Here is a 23,347-nt window from a genome sequence, read left to right on the forward strand (position 1 = left end):
ATGTGCAAAGTTGAAAAAGATAGATCCAACTATATACTGTTTCCTTTACACTTAGTATCAAATAAATGCCGTGAAGATATGTATAAACTTCTAAACTTAACATTTGGAAATTATTTTGAAGAAAAGTAAGTTTAAAAGTTGAGAATTTGTAATATTTCTGTTATAATAGTGTAATTTTATATGTTTATGAGCCAACTAGTTGTTATAATATGCTGTAAAATAAAACTTTTGTGTTTATTGTAGAAAACTCAAACTAGATATTTGTACTTATAGTGTTTTTATATTTTTTAGATTTGAAACATTAGAAAAATCTTGTGATGACATTCCTACATCATTTGTTTATTTTGACATTTCTGAAACTTTTTCAAAAGTAGTTGGACATGTTCTTGTTGAAAAATTCAAATACAGAGAGAATTCTGTAGAATTTGACCTGGGTAAATTTTAAATATATATCTTATTCATAAAGTTAGAAAGTTTATAAGGATTGATTATGATATTTAAAAGTGTATTTATATTACATTTGCTAGTTATTTACTTACTTAATAATTTTTTTTTGCAGTTTATGTACTAGAAGAATTTAGGGGAAGGAATGTTGGTAAATACATGATGTTAGATATAGAGTCGTGGGCAGCAAATAAAAAGTTCAAATATGGGTTCGCTGGGGCCGCCTTCGACGTGATAAAATTCTATGAGAAACTAAACTACAAAGAAGAAAAGGAAGACATAGTTACTGATGGCCCAAATTATTTCTTTATGAAAAAGGAATTGTTTAAAAGCTAACTTTTTTTTCATAATTTGATTTTTTCAACTTTTATAAATTTTTTTATTAGGTAATTGAAAAATTGTTATTACTATTGCGATTTTATTTTTAATAAAACTTATTAAAACATAATTTTTGCATTTTAATATATAACTAAGGTATACTACATGGTTTTTATTTTAAAAATGGATTTATAGTTGTTTAATTTGTTTTATACTTTGTCCATAAGGATAGCCTAATTCTCTATACTTTTTATTTTGTTAAAAAATATTTGTATACTTGTGCTATTTAAATTGTATTAACGCTCCTACATATAGCTGCAATAAATAATTAATACAAAAATATTAATTTTACTTTATTATTTGCTACGGAGTTATCAGTTTAATGGTAGACTATTATGTCTCTTTAAATCAGGGTTACTCAAACTATTTTTCTCAAGGCCCCCTTTGAAGAAAATAGAAAAAGTATGGCCCCTCCGACAAGATTTTTCAAAAACCTATTATTAAAATTGCCTAAGACTTTTCTTTTTTGATCTTCATAATCAATTCAAGAATATCTAGTGTAAGTTTCAAATTATGGTCTTTCTGACCCCCTTGCTACTCACACTCCCCTTTTTACTAGCTTCTGAAACAGCACACAAGGGAATTTTAGGAAACCCTGAGCTAAAAATTACACCAGGTACAAGAAATATTTTATTTATAATTTAAATATACCTTCAGTGAAATGGTTAATCAAGGATAAAATTATGTGTGAACACAACTTTCGAATATTAAAAGATTACTGATGCCATCTAGATTGATGTTTTGAATAAAATTTTGTTAGTTTTGTGCTTTTTTGGATGATACTGATTTTAAATTATTAGTAGCGAACTTAAAACTTTTATCAAAGTTATACGACATTTCTAAATTTTTCAAACTGTCCTGGACATAATAATAAAAGGTATGCATGATGTGCGACTCGATAACCGAAAGTTTCTTCCTAGAACAAAATATTTTGAGCGTCTTTTTAAGTCGTTCAATAAAGTATAATGTGTTTTTCAATTTTTTTTACAGTAAATAACATTTGTATATACCATTCGCAACTTAGTGTATAGAGATCACTAATCTTTATTTATATTTTATTTCACAAACGTTTAGAAAACTATGAGTTTCATTGTCAAGCGGTAAATCTAAAATTAGTTTGAAAAAATTTTGGTAAGTAAAGCAGTTTTATGTTTTATGACTAATTAATATGTACAGATTTTAGAGTTTGGCAAGTAAAACTTAAGTAACTATATGTTAAATAATAAACTGTTACTGTTATATTAATAAGTATTATAAATAAATATAAAATCTTATGTTATTTGTTAAAAAAAAACGAAAAACTGTTCAAATTTTTTTGGTTCAAGGACCTGGATACGCAAAAAGACCTCTCGGTCATACTCAACTTAAACAAAATTATAATGAGCTAAAAATGAAAATAAAAAGAAAAAAACTTTACAGTCAAAATTTAAATTCTAAAAATAAAAACTCTATGAAAAGTGAGATTATTAAATTTTACAACATTAAATATAATCTTTAAAAAACATCAAAAACATAAAAATGAATCTTATACGCACGTATATCTTAACATTAATATTGTATGTATTGATATCTACCTTAAGAGGTAAAAATTCTATATGAAATGTTTTTAATTTTAAAATTTATCAATAATTCAAGCAAATAATTTAATCTTTTATATGATTTTAAATAAGGAAAATAAAATATAGTTAACAGATAAATTTTAAATTTTTAGAAAGTAAGTTTAAAAATTTAGATAATACTATCAACTTATTTAAACTTATTAAAAAATAAAGCTATAACACTATTAAAAACTACTAATAATAAATAAAATAAAGCTGCAATATTAGATGATTAATCTCTATATACTAAGTGGCAACTGATATGTAAATACGTTTAAAAGGCTTCCTATGTTAATAAATACTTTTTGGTTTTATCAAAAACCCATGATTATTTTAATGATTTACTATTAAAGTTATAAGTATATGTATATATATAATATTAAAATACAGATAACTATATTTAATGCAGTTTACCAATCTAAATTATTTTAAAGCTGTTATACAAACTTTTACGAGTTTACAAAAGTTGATAAATAATTTACAAAACAATAAATGTTCAGGGCTGCCACTGATTTTTGAGAAATTTTTTCCAGGCTTTTGAAAGTACACATTTTAAGGTCCATTTTTAATTTCAAGGTAAGTTTGAAGTTAAAAACGGTGTTAAGTAGTATAACCACATTAAAAAGGTACTGTAAAGCTATTTTAAATATGTTTTAAGTAATAAAACATTTTGATGTTAACATATATTTTTCTATATGATCCTTTGTGTCAAACCAAAACTTTACGACTTAACATGTAAAAATTGTATGAAGTTCTAGGTTTTTTAGTGACTTTTGTTCAAAGTTTCTGGTATTTCCAGTATTTTTTTCAAAATTTCTCAAACTCCAGGTTTTGTGGTAACCTTGAATATGTTAAAAATTTTTTTTTATAACATTCATTAATTTATATTAAAGATACACATAACAAAACATATTTAGTGTTTAACTCTTTAGTTTTTTACTAAGCAATAAAATAAAGTTTCAAATCCAATTTATCAGTCAAAAGGTAATAAAAGTATAATAATAGAGGGTAAATAACAATACATAAGTAGTTTTAATAACAACGAAACTAAATAAAACATACGAAACATTTTATAAAAACTGCTTATGAAAACAAAAAACACTATAATCAAAACCTTTATGTTTATAAAACTTAGGTTTTCTAAATAAAATACATAAAGCCTCAAGTTTAATTAAATCAAAAACGTTATAACAATTTTTAATAAGTCTTAAATCTTTTTTAATTATAATAACTTGCACAGTTAGGTTTATTAACTAGGTTTTCTGCAAAAGCAGATCTTTTTGAAGCATTTACTACTCTTTCAGATTTGTTTTCTTTATTGCTAATTTTACAAAATTCATCAATATTTTTTTAAATACGTTCTTTTATTCTTTTACCAAACTGCCTTCAAGTCATACCGACATAACTATCTTCACAGAAGCAGTTAAACTATCATTCTTTATTTTTTAAAGAATTACTTGCTGAAGAAAAAATTCTGATAAAACTGAATAAAACTGATACTGAATAAAAGTTGCTATCCTCAAAAACTAGTAAACAAATTTATTAATTTAAACCTTAAAAGTTTAAAAAAATAAAGCTAGCAAGACCGGAAAAATGTCATTACCACAAGTCAATAAGAGCTGACGAACTATAATATCAACCAATAAATAAGTAAATCTTATGACTTAGCGAAACCGAAAGTTATTTTCACATCTAGACCACCGATAAGAGCTGGGGATATAGATCCGATATCAGAATTAATAAAAAGTATGGTAGTTTACCAGTTTAACTGCTTTTTAGAAGATAATTATGTCGATTTATAAGATCATAACAACAATTTACAAAGTATATGCTGTATTTAAACTTACGCCAGTTTCTCTATGTTGAACTAATAACACGGAGTTTTTCAAGAAGATTTCGGATTTAAGATCGTCAATTTTCAGTCAATTGATAAAATTTTTATTCTTTGTAATATTAAGCTTTATAAAACCCTATTTTGAAAATTCCTGTTTAAGTAAAATAAATCATTTTTTCCAGTCAATTAAGTCGTTTGACTACTAATAAAGTTCATCTTATTTGATTTTTTATATCTTTATTATTATTTTACCACCTTGTTTTGACTAGTTTTTAGAAAAATGTATTTTATAAACATTTTAATTTTCTTTATATCAGATTATATTTACGATGTTTTTTAGAGTCATTGTTTTTATACATCTATTTAATTGTTTTAAACATATAAAAGGAATTCCAATCTTATAAATAGTACATTTTACTTAATTCCAACAAGTTTTATACAAGTTTGGTATAAACTACCCTTTTTGCTCGTTCGAAATTTTTCTAAAGTTTAGTTTCACTTTTAAGATACTGTAGAACATTCCTTTTTATAAATATTAGGAGACAATTTACAAAACTTTTTGATGACCTCTATGTTATGTTTTGGTGCAAAAATGTTTTTATTTCAAATATTCTGTTTAGTTTGATAATTAGCTGGAATGTAATTAAAGATATATTTTAAAAATCCAAGTATTAAGTAAATAACTCAACAAAATTATTGTAAAAAATACAATATTGCTTCTACTGTCTTTGAAAAAATGAACAAATACACACTATTGTTTCACTACTACTTTCGTTTATTTATATATTTTCAAATGAAAAACGGCTGAAATTATATTTACAATTAATAGTAACAAACTTATAAATGAAGTAAAATCAAAGCTAAAAATTAAACTTTTTAGCCTATATAAATTTATAAAACATTTCCATAATAAAACCACAATTAAATATCATATAGATAAGTTTCAAATCTAAGATTTTAACAACTGAAAACTTATAAACGCATACAAGTATACAAGCTAAAACACCATGTACAAAAATGTTCTTTTCATAAAATACCAAGCTCTAAAAATTTAAATCCTTATGAACTGTTTATTCTAGTTAATTTTGGCATACAATCTTGTTATCCATAAACTTTCTCTGTAGCCTTAACTTTTGTATTCAGATTATTCTTAAAACATTATCTTGTATGCACTGTCCAATCCTATATTTTCAATATCAGTATGATGATTCTCAAAGAAGTGTTTAAATAATGCAAATTCATCTCCTTTATCAACAAAGTTAAAATTTATTTGGAATTTTTTCCAGTTGTCTCTATATGCATTCCATCTCACGTTAAAACTTTTTTTATTCTGACCTACAAAGATTTCTTTGCATATTGAACACTGAGCAGAATACATTCCATAACTTTTACAGTTTAATTTTGGCTTTATGTCTATTATTCTGTTTTAACTGTTTTTATGAAATTATTTTCATCTATCATGCTTTTATAATTGCTGTATTTTCCGCATAATGCACAAATTTTGCATTTTTTGCTCTTATTCTTAAGTAAGTTGCTTCCCTTTTTAACTATACAACTAAATGTATTCAGCAATTGACCTTACTACTTGGTTTTGTGGAAGATGTTTTTGCAAGTGGGAACAGCTTTTTTTTTCATTCGTGAATTATAATAAAGTTTTAATTAAGATGACCAGTATATATTCTTAGACTTATAAATTTATTTGAAATCTCACTGGAGTTATATTCACTAGCTTTTTTAAACTGGCTTTTGACTATTTTGGGATTAAAATTGGATCTTATGCATTTCTTTTCAAGGTTCAATAAACTTTCCTTAAAATCTTTTGAGGCGTTTGATTTCTCCTGTTATAATTTAAAGACATTATGTGGTATGATCTACCATTAATAAAAAATGAGTTTCTTGCTGTCTCCTTAATAAAACTTCTTGTCTTGAAAGATTTGAATTGGTCAGATTTGATTTGAATATGTATTTAGTACTTGTTCTACGTCTAGGAATAGAATTATTTTATTATCTTTAGACATTATACTGGATGTTATTTTAAGATTATGTTTTTCAAATGTGTCTTTTAAACTTTCGATGATCTCATAGGCAATTTCTATGCTTTCTGAGATAAATACAATGTCATCAATAAATCTTTTAATTAGAAATGCCTTATTTGTATTCTGTACTTTCAACATGATGAAATGCAATGTTAGCAATTGTCACTGAATTATTGTCCCCTGTAATTATACCTTTCTGTTTGAAGTAACATTTTCTGATTTGTATGAAGTTGTAGTGTATCTTACATAGTTTGACAATACATTTGATCATACTAGTGCAAAGTGTTAGGGCTTTTTTGAAGCATTTTCAATAAGGCTTACTTTAATAAATGGATACAAATTGACTACACCAACAGTGTTTACTATTGTATCTTTGTTTGATAATTTCCAGGCTTTCAAGTAACTCTTAGAATCCTTATTAAATTAAAAATCGTAATTAAAATACTCAAACTAATATAAAATATTTTAAAAATTTAGTTCATAAAAGAAAACCTGTTCTTTTATAGAATTTAGTATACTAACATAAAAACAAAAAGTCTTTCTATTTCTATAAATTAAATATACTAATACTTAACTTATTTAGTTTTAATTTCTTTTGATAGAAAAAAGAGATTATCAAATTTTTCTCATCCTTGTCTAAAAGTTTATCAACGCTTTTTTAATATAAACTTAAAACATAGTAACTTGTACAGAATTAATTGAAGTATTTTAACTCATACAGAAAAATAAAAAGTAAACTTTATTAAACGACTAAAAAGTATTTGTTAATGCAAAAAAAAAAGTTCACATTTTTGCAAGAACATTTATACACACAAAATATATACACAAATATATATATAGTACAAAACAATAATATTAACTATTTTTCAAAAAAAAAAAGCAAGAAAAAATATTAGTGCACAGATTTTTAATTTATTTTTATATCTTTAAGTTATTGCACTTAAAATTAACTTATTCTTATTATCTTAAAAATTATATTTTTACTTTTTTTAAATTACTACATATAAGAGATGGCAAAAACACAGTAAAAATTCTTTTGAAAGTCTTGAAATTAATCGACTTTTTTAAATTATTCTTTAGGTAGAAATATTCTGATGTTATAACAACCAAGCTTTTTATTTGTAAAAACATTTAATTTTTAAGTATGTAATTTTTTTATTTAAAATTTACTAAACGTATAAATTTTATTTATAGCTATGAATTATTTTAACTCTTTGGAGCTTTCAACTTAAGTCAATTTTAATTTTAAAAATGAAAAACATATTTAAAACAGTCTAAAACAAATTAGTACAACTTTTTTTAGAAATAAAACATTTAGTTTTTGGAATAGTTGAAAAATGAACATCATTAAAAAAAGCTGTTTTTTAAAAACTAAAAAAAGCAAAAAAATAACTCGTGACGCTGAAAAAAAGAGAAAAACTTTCAGTTGAATTTTTTTCAAATAAATAGTTTTTTTTATCCATCTAAATTTTTTTTTTTTTTCAATTTGCCACTTGAGTCGTTCGTTTTCGCCGTTTGAAACAACAACACCTAAAATTAATAATAAAATATTTCAAATATATAAAATAAAACTAGTTGAACGTTAATTAGTTTTATTAATTTTATCTTTGTAAAATTTTGAAATTAAAATGGGATGAAGGTAGTCTTCCTCTTTTGATTTTAAAGACCGGACAGGATTGAATTTTAGATAAACAAAAACAAATAATGGTTAGAACCATCAAAAGAATCAGTCTAAGTCTTATACAAGAGATCTTTGAAGAGATCTTTCGTTTATTAAAAAACAAACATTTTCAATTCTGTAGAAAAAATAAAGTATACTAGCAACTAGAGAAAATTAAATACCGTAAATTAAATATATTTAGTGAAATTTAAAATAAAACTAAAAACTACCAGTGCTTTATGTGGAAATTTTGGAAACTATAACAAAAGTATGATAAGTTATAATAAAACAACACAAAATATAAAAATTAAAAAAACATTTAAATTGCAAAAACTATGGAATATATGCAGCTACATGCAACATTTGCAGAAATTTATACATTGGACAAACTATGAACAGCTTTACTAAGAGGTGGAATGCCCACAGAAACATATGGAAAAACTATAAAACTAAACCATGAAATAAAAGACCAATTTGTTCTAATTATACATTTTTTAAGTTTCACAAAAAAAATCACCAGAACAGATTGAAAACCCATACACAGTCCAGTTTTTAGAAAGACTTATAAGAACTAATTTAGACTACACAGAACAATGGTGAATTAAAAAAACTAAGCCAAAAATAAAATTAAACAGTGTTTTTAAGGAATAGTGTTTATAAAAAAATTCAAAATGTCATCAATTTTTTTTTTATCAAGTACAATATTAGGGGATTTTTTTAAATTTTTTGTTGTTTATAGAAATAGTTTTTCTTAGTTACAGTAAACAAAAATAATTTTCTAAAGTGCCGTTTTCTCAGTTTCTCATATTGAAAAAATTATATCAAACTTTACTGACTAATCTCAAATATAAGTGTTGCATTAAATTTGAAGTAAAAGTATGAAATTCAGTATTATAATAATATGGTAGTTTTTAGTTTTTTTTAAATTTTACTAAATATATTTAATTTACGGTATTTAATTTTCTCTAGTTGCTAGTATATTTTTTTGTTTTTTACAGATTTGAAATTTTTTGTTTTTTAATAAACGAAAGATCTCTTCAAAATGTTTGTATAAGACTGAGACTGATTTTTTTGATGGTTCTAACCATTATTTGTTTTTGTAAAATTTTGAATGAATTTTTTATTTATTAAATACATTGAAGTAATATTTAAATTAATCTTAAAAATAATTTTGTGAAGTCTGTAAACAACATTGAAAGTAGTGACAATGCTACTTTTATAAAATAGCTTTAATTTCGATAAATACTTTTCATTTTTATTTATAAAGTTAATAACCTTGTATTTGATAAAAGGGTATGGAAATTTTTGAATAAATTGTAATTCTTCATTTTATTAATTTCAAATAAGATCAAAGTATTTGAGTTGTATATAACAGTTAATAACTTTGTAACAATTTTTTATTCCTTTTTGTAGACTTAATGATTTGACGGCGACAAAATTGTAAAACTATTTATAGATCATCGGAAATTTGCAAAAAAAAATTAATCATGTGCAAATTGTAAATAGTTGAATAAAATTATGGATTTGTTTTTGTGAAAAGTTTATCTTTGGAACTAAAAAATTAATTTTAAATTTTATTATTTAAATATACTATTATTAATATTTTTACTTATTTAACATCAGAATGGTCATTATTTTGATTATTCAATATAATACTTTTTATATTATTACTAATATTTTACTTACTTTACATCAGAATGGTCATTATTTTTATTGTTTGATATAATACTTTTTATATTATTACTAATATTTTACTCACTTTACATCAGAATGGCCATTATTTTGATTATTTGATATAATATATTTTTTTTATTATTAATATTTTACTAACTTTACATCAGAATGATCATTATTTTGATTATTTGATATAATACTTTTTATATTATCATTAATATTTTACTCACTTTACATCAGAATGGTCGTTATTTTGATTATTTGATATAATAATTTTTATATTACAGGGTTCGTGCGCGAAATTTTTTTCATTTAGCCTGACTGATACCAATTTAGCCTGACATTTTTTCAAAGTAAGGATATCCCCTTTAGAAGTCATTTTTGGTATTGGGGGGTCTTGATTAGTACTATTGTAGTCTCCAACTTCAACCAGCTTTAACTCACAAATATGTTGAGCTTTAAAAACTGCAAAAATCAACTCATAGCTTAGTTACAACTCAATAAAATAAGACTAAATTGTGAAAAAGGTGATTGACTCCCCTATGCCCTTAACATAACAAATTCAGTGATAAGTTTTAAAATAAGTGTTATATCTAATCTATTATAAGTGGAAAAAATTAATATATATTACTAAACGCAATTGTTCAACTTAATTAAGCACTAAGTAGAAACATTACAACCAGAAGATTTATAATAAAATGACGTGCATTGTTGTGTTTTATTAAAATTTAAAATGAAATGCTTACAAGAGTATTAAAATAAGTAAGAAATGTTTGCTATAATATTTTGACTAATACTTAAAGTTGATACATAATTATAAATCATAAAATCTAAATAAATATAGTGATTGTCGACGTCGTATCAGATTTAAAAAGCTTACACTAAAATTAAAAAAAAAAACCTTAAATGTTTTGTTTTTTTAAAGAAAAATGAATTGTACCTAAAATTTGTACTCCCACAAAACTTAGTACTTATATCTTAAAGCTAAGTTTTAGTGTTGTGAATATCTCTAGTAACTTTAAACAAACAGTAAAATATATGAATAAACTGCTAAGAGTTTTAATCTAAAAAGTATTTGGTATAAAGCAAGCTGTATTTGTTTCATGAATTTTTATAACTATGACGTAAATAATCTGCTCAAAACAAAATAATGAAGATTCTTAAAATTTTTTTAGAGTTTCAACAAAAAGTGTTAAGCATTTATTTATACAAATACTGACTAATTTATTCTTTAGTAACTAAATCTTTATTTTGAAAAAAATTCACATTTCAATTTGATCTTAAAAAGAATTCTCAATTTTTTTTATCAAAAAATTTTCAAGCATTTGAACTGAGAAAAACTGAGATTCTCAAATTTTTAAATAAAAAAACTGATTTAGCCTGACGTTTTTCAATTTTTTTCAAAAAAACTGATTTAGCCTGACTTAGCCTGACGCGCACGAACCCTGATATTATCATTAATATTTTACTCTCTTTACATCAGAATGGTCATTATTTTTATTGTTTGATATAATACTTTTTATATTATTATTAATATTTTACTCTTTTTACATCAGAATGGTCATTGTTTTGATTATTTGATATAATACTTTTTATATTATTATTAATATTTTACTCACTTTACATCAGAATGGTCGTTATTTTGATTTTTTGATATAATAATTTTTATATTATTATTAATATTTTACTCACTTTACATCAGAATGGTCGTTATTTTGGTTATTTGATATAATACTTTTTATATTAATATTATTATTTCTACTCACTTTACATCAGAATGGTCGTTATTTTGATTATTTGAAATAATACTTTTTATATTATTATTAATATTTTACTCACTTTACATCAGAATGGTCGTTATTTTGATTATTTGATAAAATACTTTTTATATTATTATTAATATTTCTACCCACTTTACATCAGAATGGTCATTATTTTAATTATTTGATATAATACTTTTTATATTATTATTAATATTTTACTCACTTTACATCAGAATGGTCATTATTTTGATTATTTGATAAAATACTTTTTATATTATTATTAATATTTTACTCACTTTACATCAGAATGGTCATTATTTTGATTATTTGATATAATACTTTTTATATTATTATTAATATTTTATTCACATTACATCAGAATGGTCATTATTTTGATTATTTGATATAATACTTTTTATATTATCATTAATATTTTACTCACTTTACATCAGAATGGACGTTATTTTGATTATTTGATATAATACTTTTTATATTATTATTAATATTTCTACTCACTTTACATCAGAATGGTCATTATTTTAATTATTTGATATAATACTTTTTATATTATTATTAATATTTTACTCACTTTACATCAGAATGGTCATTATTTTGATTATTTGATAAAATACTTTTTATATTATTATTAATATTTTACTCACTTTACATCAGAATGGTCATTATTTTGATTATTTGATATAATACTTTTTATATTATTATTAATATTTTATTCACATTACATCAGAATGGTCATTATTTTGATTATTTGATATAATACTTTTTATATTATCATTAATATTTTACTCACTTTACATCAGAATGGACGTTATTTTGATTATTTGATATAATACTTTTTATATTATCATTAATATTTTACTCACTTTACATCAGAATAATCGTTATTTTTATTGTTTGATATAATAATTTTTATATTATTATTAATATTTATACTCACTTTACATCAGAATGGTCGTTATTTTGATTATTTGATATAATAATTTTTATATTCTTATTAATATTTTACTCACTTTACATCAGAATGGTCATTATTTTGATTATTTGATATAATAATTTTTATATATTTTTAATATTCTACTCACTCTACATCAGAATGGTCGTTATTTTGGTTATTTGATATAATACTTTTTATATTATCATTAATATTTTACTCACTTTACATCAGAATGGTCATTATTTTGGTTATTTGATATAATACTTTTTATATTATCATTAATATTTTACTCACTTTACATCAGAATAATCGTTATTTTTATTGTTTGATATAATACTTTTTATATTATTATTAATATATTACTCACTTTATATCAGAATGGTCATTATTTTGATTATTTGATATAATACTTTTTATATTATTATTAATATTTTACTCACTTTACATCAGAATGGTCGTTATTTTGATTATTTGATATAATAATTTTTATATTATTATTAATATTTATACTCACTTTACATCAGAATGGTCGTTATTTTGATTTTTTGATATAATAATTTTTATATTATTATTAATATTTTACTCACTTTACATCAGAATGGTCGTTATTTTGGTTATTTGATATAATACTTTTTATATTAATATTAATATTTCTACTCACTTTACATCAGAATGGTCGTTATTTTGATTATTTGATATAATACTTTTTATATTATTATTAATATTTTACTCACTTTACATCAGAATGGTCATTATTTTGATTATTTGATATAATAATTTTTATATATTTTTAATATTCTACTCACTCTACATCAGAATGGTCGTTATTTTGGTTATTTGATACAATACTTTTTATATTATTATTAATATTTTACTCATTTTACATCAGAATGGTCATTATTTTGATTATTTGATATAATACTTTTTATATTATTATTAATATTTCTACTCACTTTACATCAGAATGGTCATTATTTTGATTATTTGATATAATAATTTTTATATATTTTTAATATTCTACTCACTCTACATCAGAATGGTCGTTATTTTGATTATTTGATATAATACTATTCATATTATTATTAATATTTTACTCACTTTACATCAGAATGGTCGTTATTTTGATTATTTGATATAATACTTTTTATATTAGTATTAATATTTTACTCACTTTACATCAGAATGGTCGTTATTTTGGTTATTTGATATAATACTTTTTATATTATTATTAATGTTTTACTCACTTTACATCAGAATGGTCATTATTTTGATTATTTGATAAAATACTTTTTATATTATTATTAATATTTTACTCACTTTACATCAGAATGGTCATTATTTTGGTTATTTGATATAATACTTTTTATATTATCATTAATATTTTACTCACTTTTCATCAGAATGGTCGTTATTTTTATTGTTTGATATAATAATTTTTATAATATTATTAATATTTATACTCACTTTACATCAGAATGGTCATTATTTTGGTTATTTGATATAATACTTTTAATATTATTATTAATATTTTACTCACTTTACATCAGAATGGTCATTATTTTAATTATTTGATATAATACTTTTTATATTATTATTAATATTTTACTCACTTTACATCAGAATGGTCATTATTTTAATTATTTGATATAATACTTTTTATATTATTATTAATATTTTACTCACTTTACATCAGAATGGTCGTAATTTTGATTATTTGATATAATACTTTTTATATTATTAATATTTTACTCACTTTACATCAGAATGGTCGTTATTTTGATTATTTGATATAATACTTTTTATATTATTATTAATATTTTACTCACTTTACATCAGAATGTTATTTTGATTATTTGATATAATACTTTTTATATTATTATTAATATTTTACTCACTTTACATCAGAATGGTCATTATTTTGATTATTTGATATAATACTTTTTATATTATTATTAATATTTTACTCACTTTACATCAGAATGGTCATTATTTTGATTATTTGATATAATAATTTTTATATTATTATTAAAATATTACTCACTTTACATCAGAATGGTCATTATTTTGATTATTTGATATAATACTTTTTATATTATTATTAAAATATTACTCACTTTACATCATAATGGTCGTTATTTTGATTATTTGATATAATACTTTTTTATCATTATTAATATATTACTCACTTTACATCAGAATGGTCATTATTTTGGTTATTTGATATAAAACTTTTTATATTATTATTAATATTTTACTCACTTTACATCAGAATGTTATTTTGATTATTTGATATACTACTTTTTATATTATTATTAATATTTTACTCACTTTACTTCAGAATGTTCATTATTTTGATTAATTGATATAATACTTTTTATATTATTATTAATATTCTACTCACTTTACATCAGAATGGTCATTATTTTAATTATTTGATATAATACTTTTTATATTATTATTAATATTTTACTCACTTTACATCAGAATGGTCATTATTTTGATTATTTGATATAATACTTTTTATATTATTATTAATATTTTACTCACTTTACATCAGAATGGACGTTATTTTGATTATTTAATATAATAATTTTTATAATATTATTAATATTTTACTCACTTTACATCAGAATGGTCATTATTTTGATTATTTGATAAAATACTTTTTATATTATTATTAATATTTTACTCACTTTACATCAGAATGGCCATTATTTTGGTTATTTGATAAAATACTTTTTATATTATTATTAATATTTTACTCACTTTACATCAGAATGGTCGTTATTTTGATTGTTTGATATAATACTTTTTATATTATCATTAATATTTTACTCACTTTACATCAGAATGGTCATTATTTTTATTGTTTGATATAATAATTTTTATATTATCATTAATATTTTACTCGCTTTACATCAGAATGGTCATTATTTTTATTATTTGATATAATAATTTTTATATTATTATTAATGTTTTACTCACTTTACATCAGAATGGTCGTTATTTTGGTTATTTGATAAAATACTTTTTATATTATTATTAATATTTTACTCACTTTACATCAGAATGGTCGTTATTTTGATTATTTGATATAATACTTTTTATATTATTATTAATATTCTACTCACTTTACATCAGAATGGTCGTTATTTTGATTATTTGATATAATACTTTTTATATTATCATTAATATTTTACTCACTTTACATCAGAATGGTCATTATTTTTATTGTTTGATATAATAATTTTTATATTATCATTAATATTTTACTCGCTTTACATCAGAATGGTCATTATTTTTATTATTTGATATAATAATTTTTATATTATTATTAATGTTTTACTCACTTTACATCAGAATGGTCGTTATTTTGGTTATTTGATAAAATACTTTTTATATTATTATTAATATTTTACTCACTTTACATCAGAATGGTCGTTATTTTGATTATTTGATAAAATACTTTTTATATTATTATTAATATTCTACTCACTTTACATCAGAATGGTCATTATTTTGATTATTTGATATAATAATTTTTATATTATTATTAAAATATTACTCACTTTACATCAGAATGGTCATTATTTTGATTATTTGATATAATACTTTTTATATTATTATTAAAATATTACTCACTTTACATCATAATGGTCGTTATTTTGATTATTTGATATAATACTTTTTTATCATTATTAATATATTACTCACTTTACATCAGAATGGTCATTATTTTGGTTATTTGATATAAAACTTTTTATATTATTATTAATATTTTACTCACTTTACATCAGAATGTTATTTTGATTATTTGATATACTACTTTTTATATTATTATTAATATTTTACTCACTTTACTTCAGAATGTTCATTATTTTGATTAATTGATATAATACTTTTTATATTATTATTAATATTCTACTCACTTTACATCAGAATGGTCATTATTTTAATTATTTGATATAATACTTTTTATATTATTATTAATATTTTACTCACTTTACATCAGAATGGTCATTATTTTGATTATTTGATATAATACTTTTTATATTATTATTAATATTTTACTCACTTTACATCAGAATGGACGTTATTTTGATTATTTAATATAATAATTTTTATAATATTATTAATATTTTACTCACTTTACATCAGAATGGTCATTATTTTGATTATTTGATATAATACTTTTTATATTCTTATTAATATTTTACTCACTTTACATCAGAATGGCCATTATTTTGGTTATTTGATAAAATACTTTTTATATTATTATTAATATTTTACTCACTTTACATCAGAATGGTCGTTATTTTGATTGTTTGATATAATACTTTTTATATTATCATTAATATTTTACTCACTTTACATCAGAATGGTCATTATTTTTATTGTTTGATATAATAATTTTTATATTATCATTAATATTTTACTCGCTTAACATCAGAATGGTCATTATTTTTATTATTTGATATAATAATTTTTATATTATTATTAATATTTTACTCACTTTACATCAGAATGGTCGTTATTTTGATTATTTGATATAATACTTTTTATATTATTATTAATATTTTACTCATTTTACATCAGAATGTTCGTTATTTTGATTATTTGATATAATACTTTTTATATTATTATTAATGTTTTACTCACTTTACATCAGAATGGTCGTTATTTTGGTTATTTGATAAAATACTTTTTATATTATTATTAATATTTTACTCACTTTACATCAGAATGGTCGTTATTTTGATTATTTGATAAAATACTTTTTATATTATTATTAATATTCTACTCACTTTACATCAGAATGGTCATTATTTTGATTATTTGATATAATACTTTTTATATTATTATTTGTATTTCTACTCACTTTACATCAGAATGGTCGTTATTTTGATTATTTGATATAATACTTTTTATATTATTATTAATATTTTACTCACTTTACATCAGAATGGTCGTTATTTTGATTATTTGATATAATACTTTTTATATTCTTATTAATATTTTACTCACTTTACATCAGAATGGTCGTTATTTTGATTATTTGATATAATAATTTTTATATTCTTATTAATATTTTACTCACTTTACATCAGAATGGTCGTTATTTTGATTATTTGATATAATACTTTTTATATTATTAATATTTTACTCACTTTACATCAGAATGGTCGTTATTTTGGTTATTTGATATAATACTTTTTATATTATTATTAATATTTCTACTCACTTTACATCAGAATGGTCGTTATTTTGGTTATTTGATATAATAATTTTTATATTCTTATTAATATTTTACTCACTTTACATCAGAATGGTCGTTATTTTGGTTATTTGATATAATACTTTTTATATTATTATTTATATTTTACTCACTTTACATCAGAATGGTCATTATTTTGATTATTTGATATAATACTTTTTATATTATTATCAATATTTTACTCACTTTACATCAGAATGGACGTTATTTTGATTATTTGATATAATACTTTTTATATTCTTATTAATATTTTACTCACTTTACATCAGAATGGTCATTATTTTTATTGTTTGATATAATACTTTTTATATTATTATTAATATTTTACTCACTTTACATCAGAATGGTCATTATTTTTATTGTTTGATATAATACTTTTTATATTATTATTTATATTTTACTCACTTTACATCAGAATGGACGTTATTTTGATTATTTGATATAATAATTTTTATATTCTTATTAATATTTTACTCACTTTACATCAGAATGGTCATTATTTTTATTGTTTGATATAATACTTTTTATATTATTATTAATATTTCTACTCACTTTACATCAGAATGGTCGTTATTTTGATTATTTGATATAATACTTTTTATATATTTTTAATATTCTACTCACTTTACATCAGAATGGTCGTTATTTTGATTATTTGATATAATACTTTTTATATTATCATTAATATTTTACTCACTTTACATCAGAATGTTATTTTGATTATTTGATATAATAATTTTTATATTATTATTAATATTTTACTCACTTTACATCAGAATGGTCATTATTTTTATTGTTTGATATAATACTTTTTATATTATTATTAATATTTTACTCACTTTACATCAGAATGGTCGTTATTTTTATTATTTGATATAATACTTTTTATATTATTATTAATATTTCTACTCACTTTACATCAGAATGGTCGTTATTTTTATTGTTTGATATAATACTTTTTATATTATTATTAATATTTTACTCACTTTACATCAGAATGTTATTTTGATTATTTGATATAATAATTTTTATATTATTATTAATATTTCTACTCACTTTACATCAGAATGGTCGTTATTTTGATTATTTGATATAATACTTTTTATATTATTATTAATATTTTACTCACTTTACATCAGAATGTTATTTTTATTATTTGATATAATAATTTTTATATTATTATTAATATTTTACTCACTTTACATCAGAATGTTCATTATTTTGATTATTTGATATAATACTTTTTATATTATTATTAATATTTTACTCACTTTACATCAGAATGTTATTTTTATTATTTGATATAATAATTTTTATATTATTATTAATATTGTACTCACTTTACATCAGAATGGTCATTATTTTAATTATTTGATATAATAATTTTTATATTATCATTAATATTTTACTCACTTTACATCAGAATGGTCATTATTTTGATTATTTGATATAATACTTTTTATATTATTATTTATATTTTACTCACTTTACATCAGAATGGTAGTTATTTTGATTATTTGATATAATACTTTTTATATTATTATTAATATTTTACTCACTTTACATCAGAATGTTCATTATTTTGATTATTTGATATAATACTTTTTATATTATTATTAATATTTTACTCACTTTACATCAGAATGGTCGTTATTTTTATTATTTGATATAATACTTTTTATATAATTATTAATATTTTACTCACTTTACATCAGAATGTTATTTTTATTATTTGATATAATAATTTTTATATTATTATTAATATTGTACTCACTTTACATCAGAATGGTCGTTATTTTTATTGTTTGATATAATACTTTTTATATTATTATTAATATTTTACTCACTTTACATCAGAATGGTCGTTATTTTGGTTCGGATCATTTCGAGTTTGCACTCTGGGCTGGCCGGACTGTTGAAATATAATTAATTTTTAAATACAAATACTTCATTCAAATGTAAAAAGTTATATTAAGTTAAATAAAAAGTTAAAAACTGTTTCAAAAATTTTCATAATTTGGTTTCTGTGAAAGAATTTATTAAAAAAATTGGTCTAAAATTTCAATGTATTTTAAACCTTTAGTTTATACAATAATAAAATAATGCTTACATTGATTAGTGAGGGACTTATTTAAATAATAATAAATTGCAGTAAACTACTTTGCTAATTGTTTATTTAACCGAAACCGGTCACAAATAAAATAGTTAATTAGAACGTTTATAAGTGCTTCTTTAATAACATCATTTTTAATGTGATCTCTTATAATAAATTAGTACATTGAGGTAAACTACTTATATGGCACATAAAATTTTAAATTATTTAGATATACATACTTAATAAAACTTACAGGTCTTGCTTGAACACTGGTTCTAGAAGTTGTATCATTTGTTACATGCGCCTGCAAATATTTTATTTTTTTTATATGTTTTCATATTCAACATCCTAATAACATATTCATAAAATACTCCTGAAAGCTATATAAATACAAATTAGTTTAATATAAGAAGAATAGAACAAGTTTTAATAAAAATACATAACTACTTTCATTTGTAGGACTCAACTAAAACTACTTTTTTAATGTTTTCAAAACTATACTAAATCTAAGTTGAGTTTTTAAATTAAGATTCAGAACTAAAAATAGTTGAACTTGAAATTTTAATTGTAATTCATTATAAATTAAAAGCCTTAAATAAATATTTTTGTCTAATGTAGTTAATTTCTAGTAAATTTTGATTCTTTTTGCATCAATATAGTTGTCTAATAATCTAATTCGGTCAACAAAATCTTAGCAATAAATGAACACTGTAAAAAAAAAACATGATAAAATAAAAACTTCTATCTATGAACTTAACTTTCTAAAAAACAATTAGCTGAATACTACAAGCGATACAAACTGCGAATTAAACATAATTAAAACGTATATTAAACTGTAAAACTATGAACTACTTGGAATAAACTTTCCGTCTGAGATACGAAACCTGCTAAAAGTATTTATTTGGAGAGCCTACTGATATTAAAAAACTGACTAATATTCCAACAAACATCAAAACAATTATAAACTTTGCTTTCGTCAATAGTGGGGAGTTTAGAAGCGAGATGCTTCATGTCATACTTTCTAGTATTCATATTTCTAGATCTATGCGAAGTATGATTGGAAGTGTTTCTTGATGTGTTTCTCGACGTAGTGGGGTCTTCAGTGGTGGTTTCCTCGTCGTCACTGTCAAATTGCTGGCCCTCTGGCACACCTAGCGGCTCGTCACTTAATTTCGCGTTCTGTGTATACAACACTAATAACCACTATCTTGTAAAGTTTTAAAGTAAATCTCTCAATTAAAAATTGAACCAGATTTTTTAAGAACAAAACATTTTTTTATAGTTTTTCAAAATAGTGGCTATTAGTTTGTATATCAACACAATATGCAACTTTATAGGAAGAAATAATAAAAAGTTAAACAAAATAATAGCCACTATATAAAAACTTTCAAATACCACTATCTTGACTTTATAAATAAACTAAATCAAACTTATAACTCAACTTACATTATAACATAGTGGCTATTAAATTGTTTCTGTAATCAAACTTAATCTCATTAAAAATTACTTGCTACAATAAACTGACTACTTAAATAACATGATTCTGTAAAAATAGAAGCCGATATACTTCTGAAAAAAAGCTTGTCTGAAACAAAAGTACCATAATTAAAACTAAGGTCATCTAAAGCATGCATTATTAAGTAGTTTTTGTAAAATAAAAGATGCTGTTGTACTATGTATAGTTTTGCTAAATTATCACTTTTTGTACAAAAATCTCACCTTGGCTTTTCCGCTCCAATCGAATTTATCATCTCTGGGAAATCCCCTTTTGTCGTACATGTCAAGGAAGAGTTTCCTCAGATAATCGTAGTTCGGTTGTTCGAAGAAGTCGAGGTGCCTCACATATCTCATGTATGTTGATATCTCCTCTGTTGTGAGTTAATATTGTTACATGACGTAAATAGAGAGTGTACCACAAGTCTTGTTTTATTTTTGAATGGCAGCGAAGTATTTTTAAATTTTATGCTAAAATAACATTTAGTGTAAATATTTGTCTTGTTATTTAATCTTTTTATTAAAGAGAAGCAACAGTACGCTGGGAGGAATTAAGCTTTTACAAATAATTGTTAAGCTTTTGAAAGTGAATCTACAGCTTTCGATGTTGCGAAAAGGTTCAAGGAGCTCACCTGAAGACCATCCTAGGAACAATATTAAAACCACGTTGTCAAAGAAGAATGTTAAAGATGGCCAGGAAATTATAAGGAGGTATGAAAGTATTCGCTAAATTAACAAATCAAACCCTGATACCGTGCAAAACTTCAAATACTTTCAAGTAAATAGATGATCGACTGATTTGAACTGATGGATTTTTTAAGTGAGATCAAATACAATATTTTGTTGCTCCTTTAAAGTGATGGTGCTTTGAAGACCTATCTTCTGAAAGCATGGAACAAAATACCTCAGTAAGTTTTGAGGAGTGTTCTTAATCAAAAAGAAGGGGATATGGGATATGAAACAAATTAAAATTTTTTTAGCTTCCTTGCTTATAATTTTCAATATTTTTTTTTGCTAATAAACCAATTATGAATTAGTGTTATTCCATACCCTGATATACTGTTGTATGATGTATAGCTGACCGAAGCTTAATTTGAACATTAGTCTGCTATTGTACTTGATTAAAAACAAACAAAAACTTTTATTCAATTATTATTTATTAAATATATTTGTGTAGAATAAAAGATCTTGTTTGTTTTTAATAAAGCTTATTTACAAGTAAAGTATTCAAATTAACAAGTAAAGCGTTTTTGGTGGATTTTTATTTTATTGGTATATATCAGTATTGTCCAGAAAACACTACAATTATCATGTTGATTTTGAAGCTGTGTATCACAAATTTTGTATAAGTTATTTTAAAATGATTAAAGTATTAGTATGTTTGGTAAAAATAGAATATTAAATTAAATGTATTGCACTTCATAAAAAATTCACAACAAATTTTATTTAAGTTATTAACAGACGAGCAACTAAACATACAGATTTTATATGAGCTTTTTATGATAAACAATTGTTTACTTGGACACTAAATAATTATCTTAAAGCTTTAGAGCATTTTATTTAATTTCATAAAAACATTTTCAATCCTAACAAAACCTAATAGATTTTATAATACTTTTGTTAGGTTACATGACATTTCGGACAGTTCAAAACCCAACAATTCAAATTCTTAAAAAAATATTTAGGAACCATTACTTATAAAGTTTAATATATTTGGAATAAAAAGTATGTAGGTCTTATTAATATCTACAAGAATTTTTTCTTGCTTGCAAAATTTGAATATTCTAAAAATAATTTAAAAATTACTAAAAACAATTATATTATAAGTTTTGGTTTTAAGAAAACATATAGAGAAATCTCAACTACTGGAGGAGAAATAATGGATTTATTCTTCCAAGAACTTACTTTACAAACTAAGTTTCGGTCAAAGACCTCGTCAGTGCTTAAATAAATCTAAAAAAGATATGTGACAGTCATGGAAAATAGCATTTAAACAATTAAATTAAAATAAAACCAAATTTTTACTTAATATTTTTTACTTAAGAAACTAAACAAATCAATTAAAAACAATATTTTAAAACTTATGTTAGCCATATCACAAAAAATATTTAAAATGTTGTAAAAAAGAAAAAACTACTTGTAGA

General features: G+C 21.8%; 2 protein-coding genes across 3 annotated transcripts in view; one reads left to right on the forward strand and one right to left on the reverse strand.

Moving 5' to 3' along the window:
• On the forward strand, positions 1-780 carry LOC145838623 (uncharacterized). The gene is made up of 3 exons (XM_082946280.1): positions 1-125; positions 292-434; positions 560-780. The coding sequence occupies exons 1-3, from the start codon at positions 1-3 to the stop codon at positions 778-780; spliced, it is 489 nt and encodes a 162-aa protein (XP_082802406.1).
• Positions 781-7,298: 6,518 nt separating this feature from the next.
• Positions 7,299-23,347, reverse strand: part of LOC145849254 (casein kinase I-like) — a 59,865-nt gene continuing 43,816 nt past the window's right edge. For both annotated transcript variants that reach the window (XM_082954399.1, XM_082954400.1), the window contains 4 exons: positions 21,429-21,577; positions 19,963-20,013; positions 19,462-19,526; positions 7,299-7,820 (listed from right to left, as the gene is read on the reverse strand). In XM_082954399.1, the coding sequence (XP_082810525.1) occupies positions 7,772-7,820; positions 19,462-19,526; positions 19,963-20,013; positions 21,429-21,577 (314 nt within the window). In that variant the 3' untranslated portion in view covers positions 7,299-7,771. The remainder of the gene's footprint in view (positions 7,821-19,461; positions 19,527-19,962; positions 20,014-21,428; positions 21,578-23,347) is intronic.

Source organism: Thalia democratica, chromosome 1 (assembly GCF_965202585.1).
Source record: "Thalia democratica chromosome 1, ktThaDemo2.hap1.1, whole genome shotgun sequence".
Classification (NCBI taxonomy): Eukaryota; Metazoa; Chordata; class Thaliacea; order Salpida; family Salpidae; genus Thalia; species Thalia democratica.

Excerpts from the sequence above, each read along its gene's own strand:
- LOC145838623 (XM_082946280.1), top strand. The coding sequence starts at position 1 with ATGTGCAAAGTTGAAAAAGATAGATCCAACTATATACTGTTTCCTTTA. Across the intron at positions 126-291 it reads GGAAATTATTTTGAAGAAAA|ATTTGAAACATTAGAAAAAT; the intron begins GTAAGTTTAAAA and ends TATATTTTTTAG. Across the intron at positions 435-559 it reads TTCTGTAGAATTTGACCTGG|TTTATGTACTAGAAGAATTT; the intron begins GTAAATTTTAAA and ends TTTTTTTTGCAG.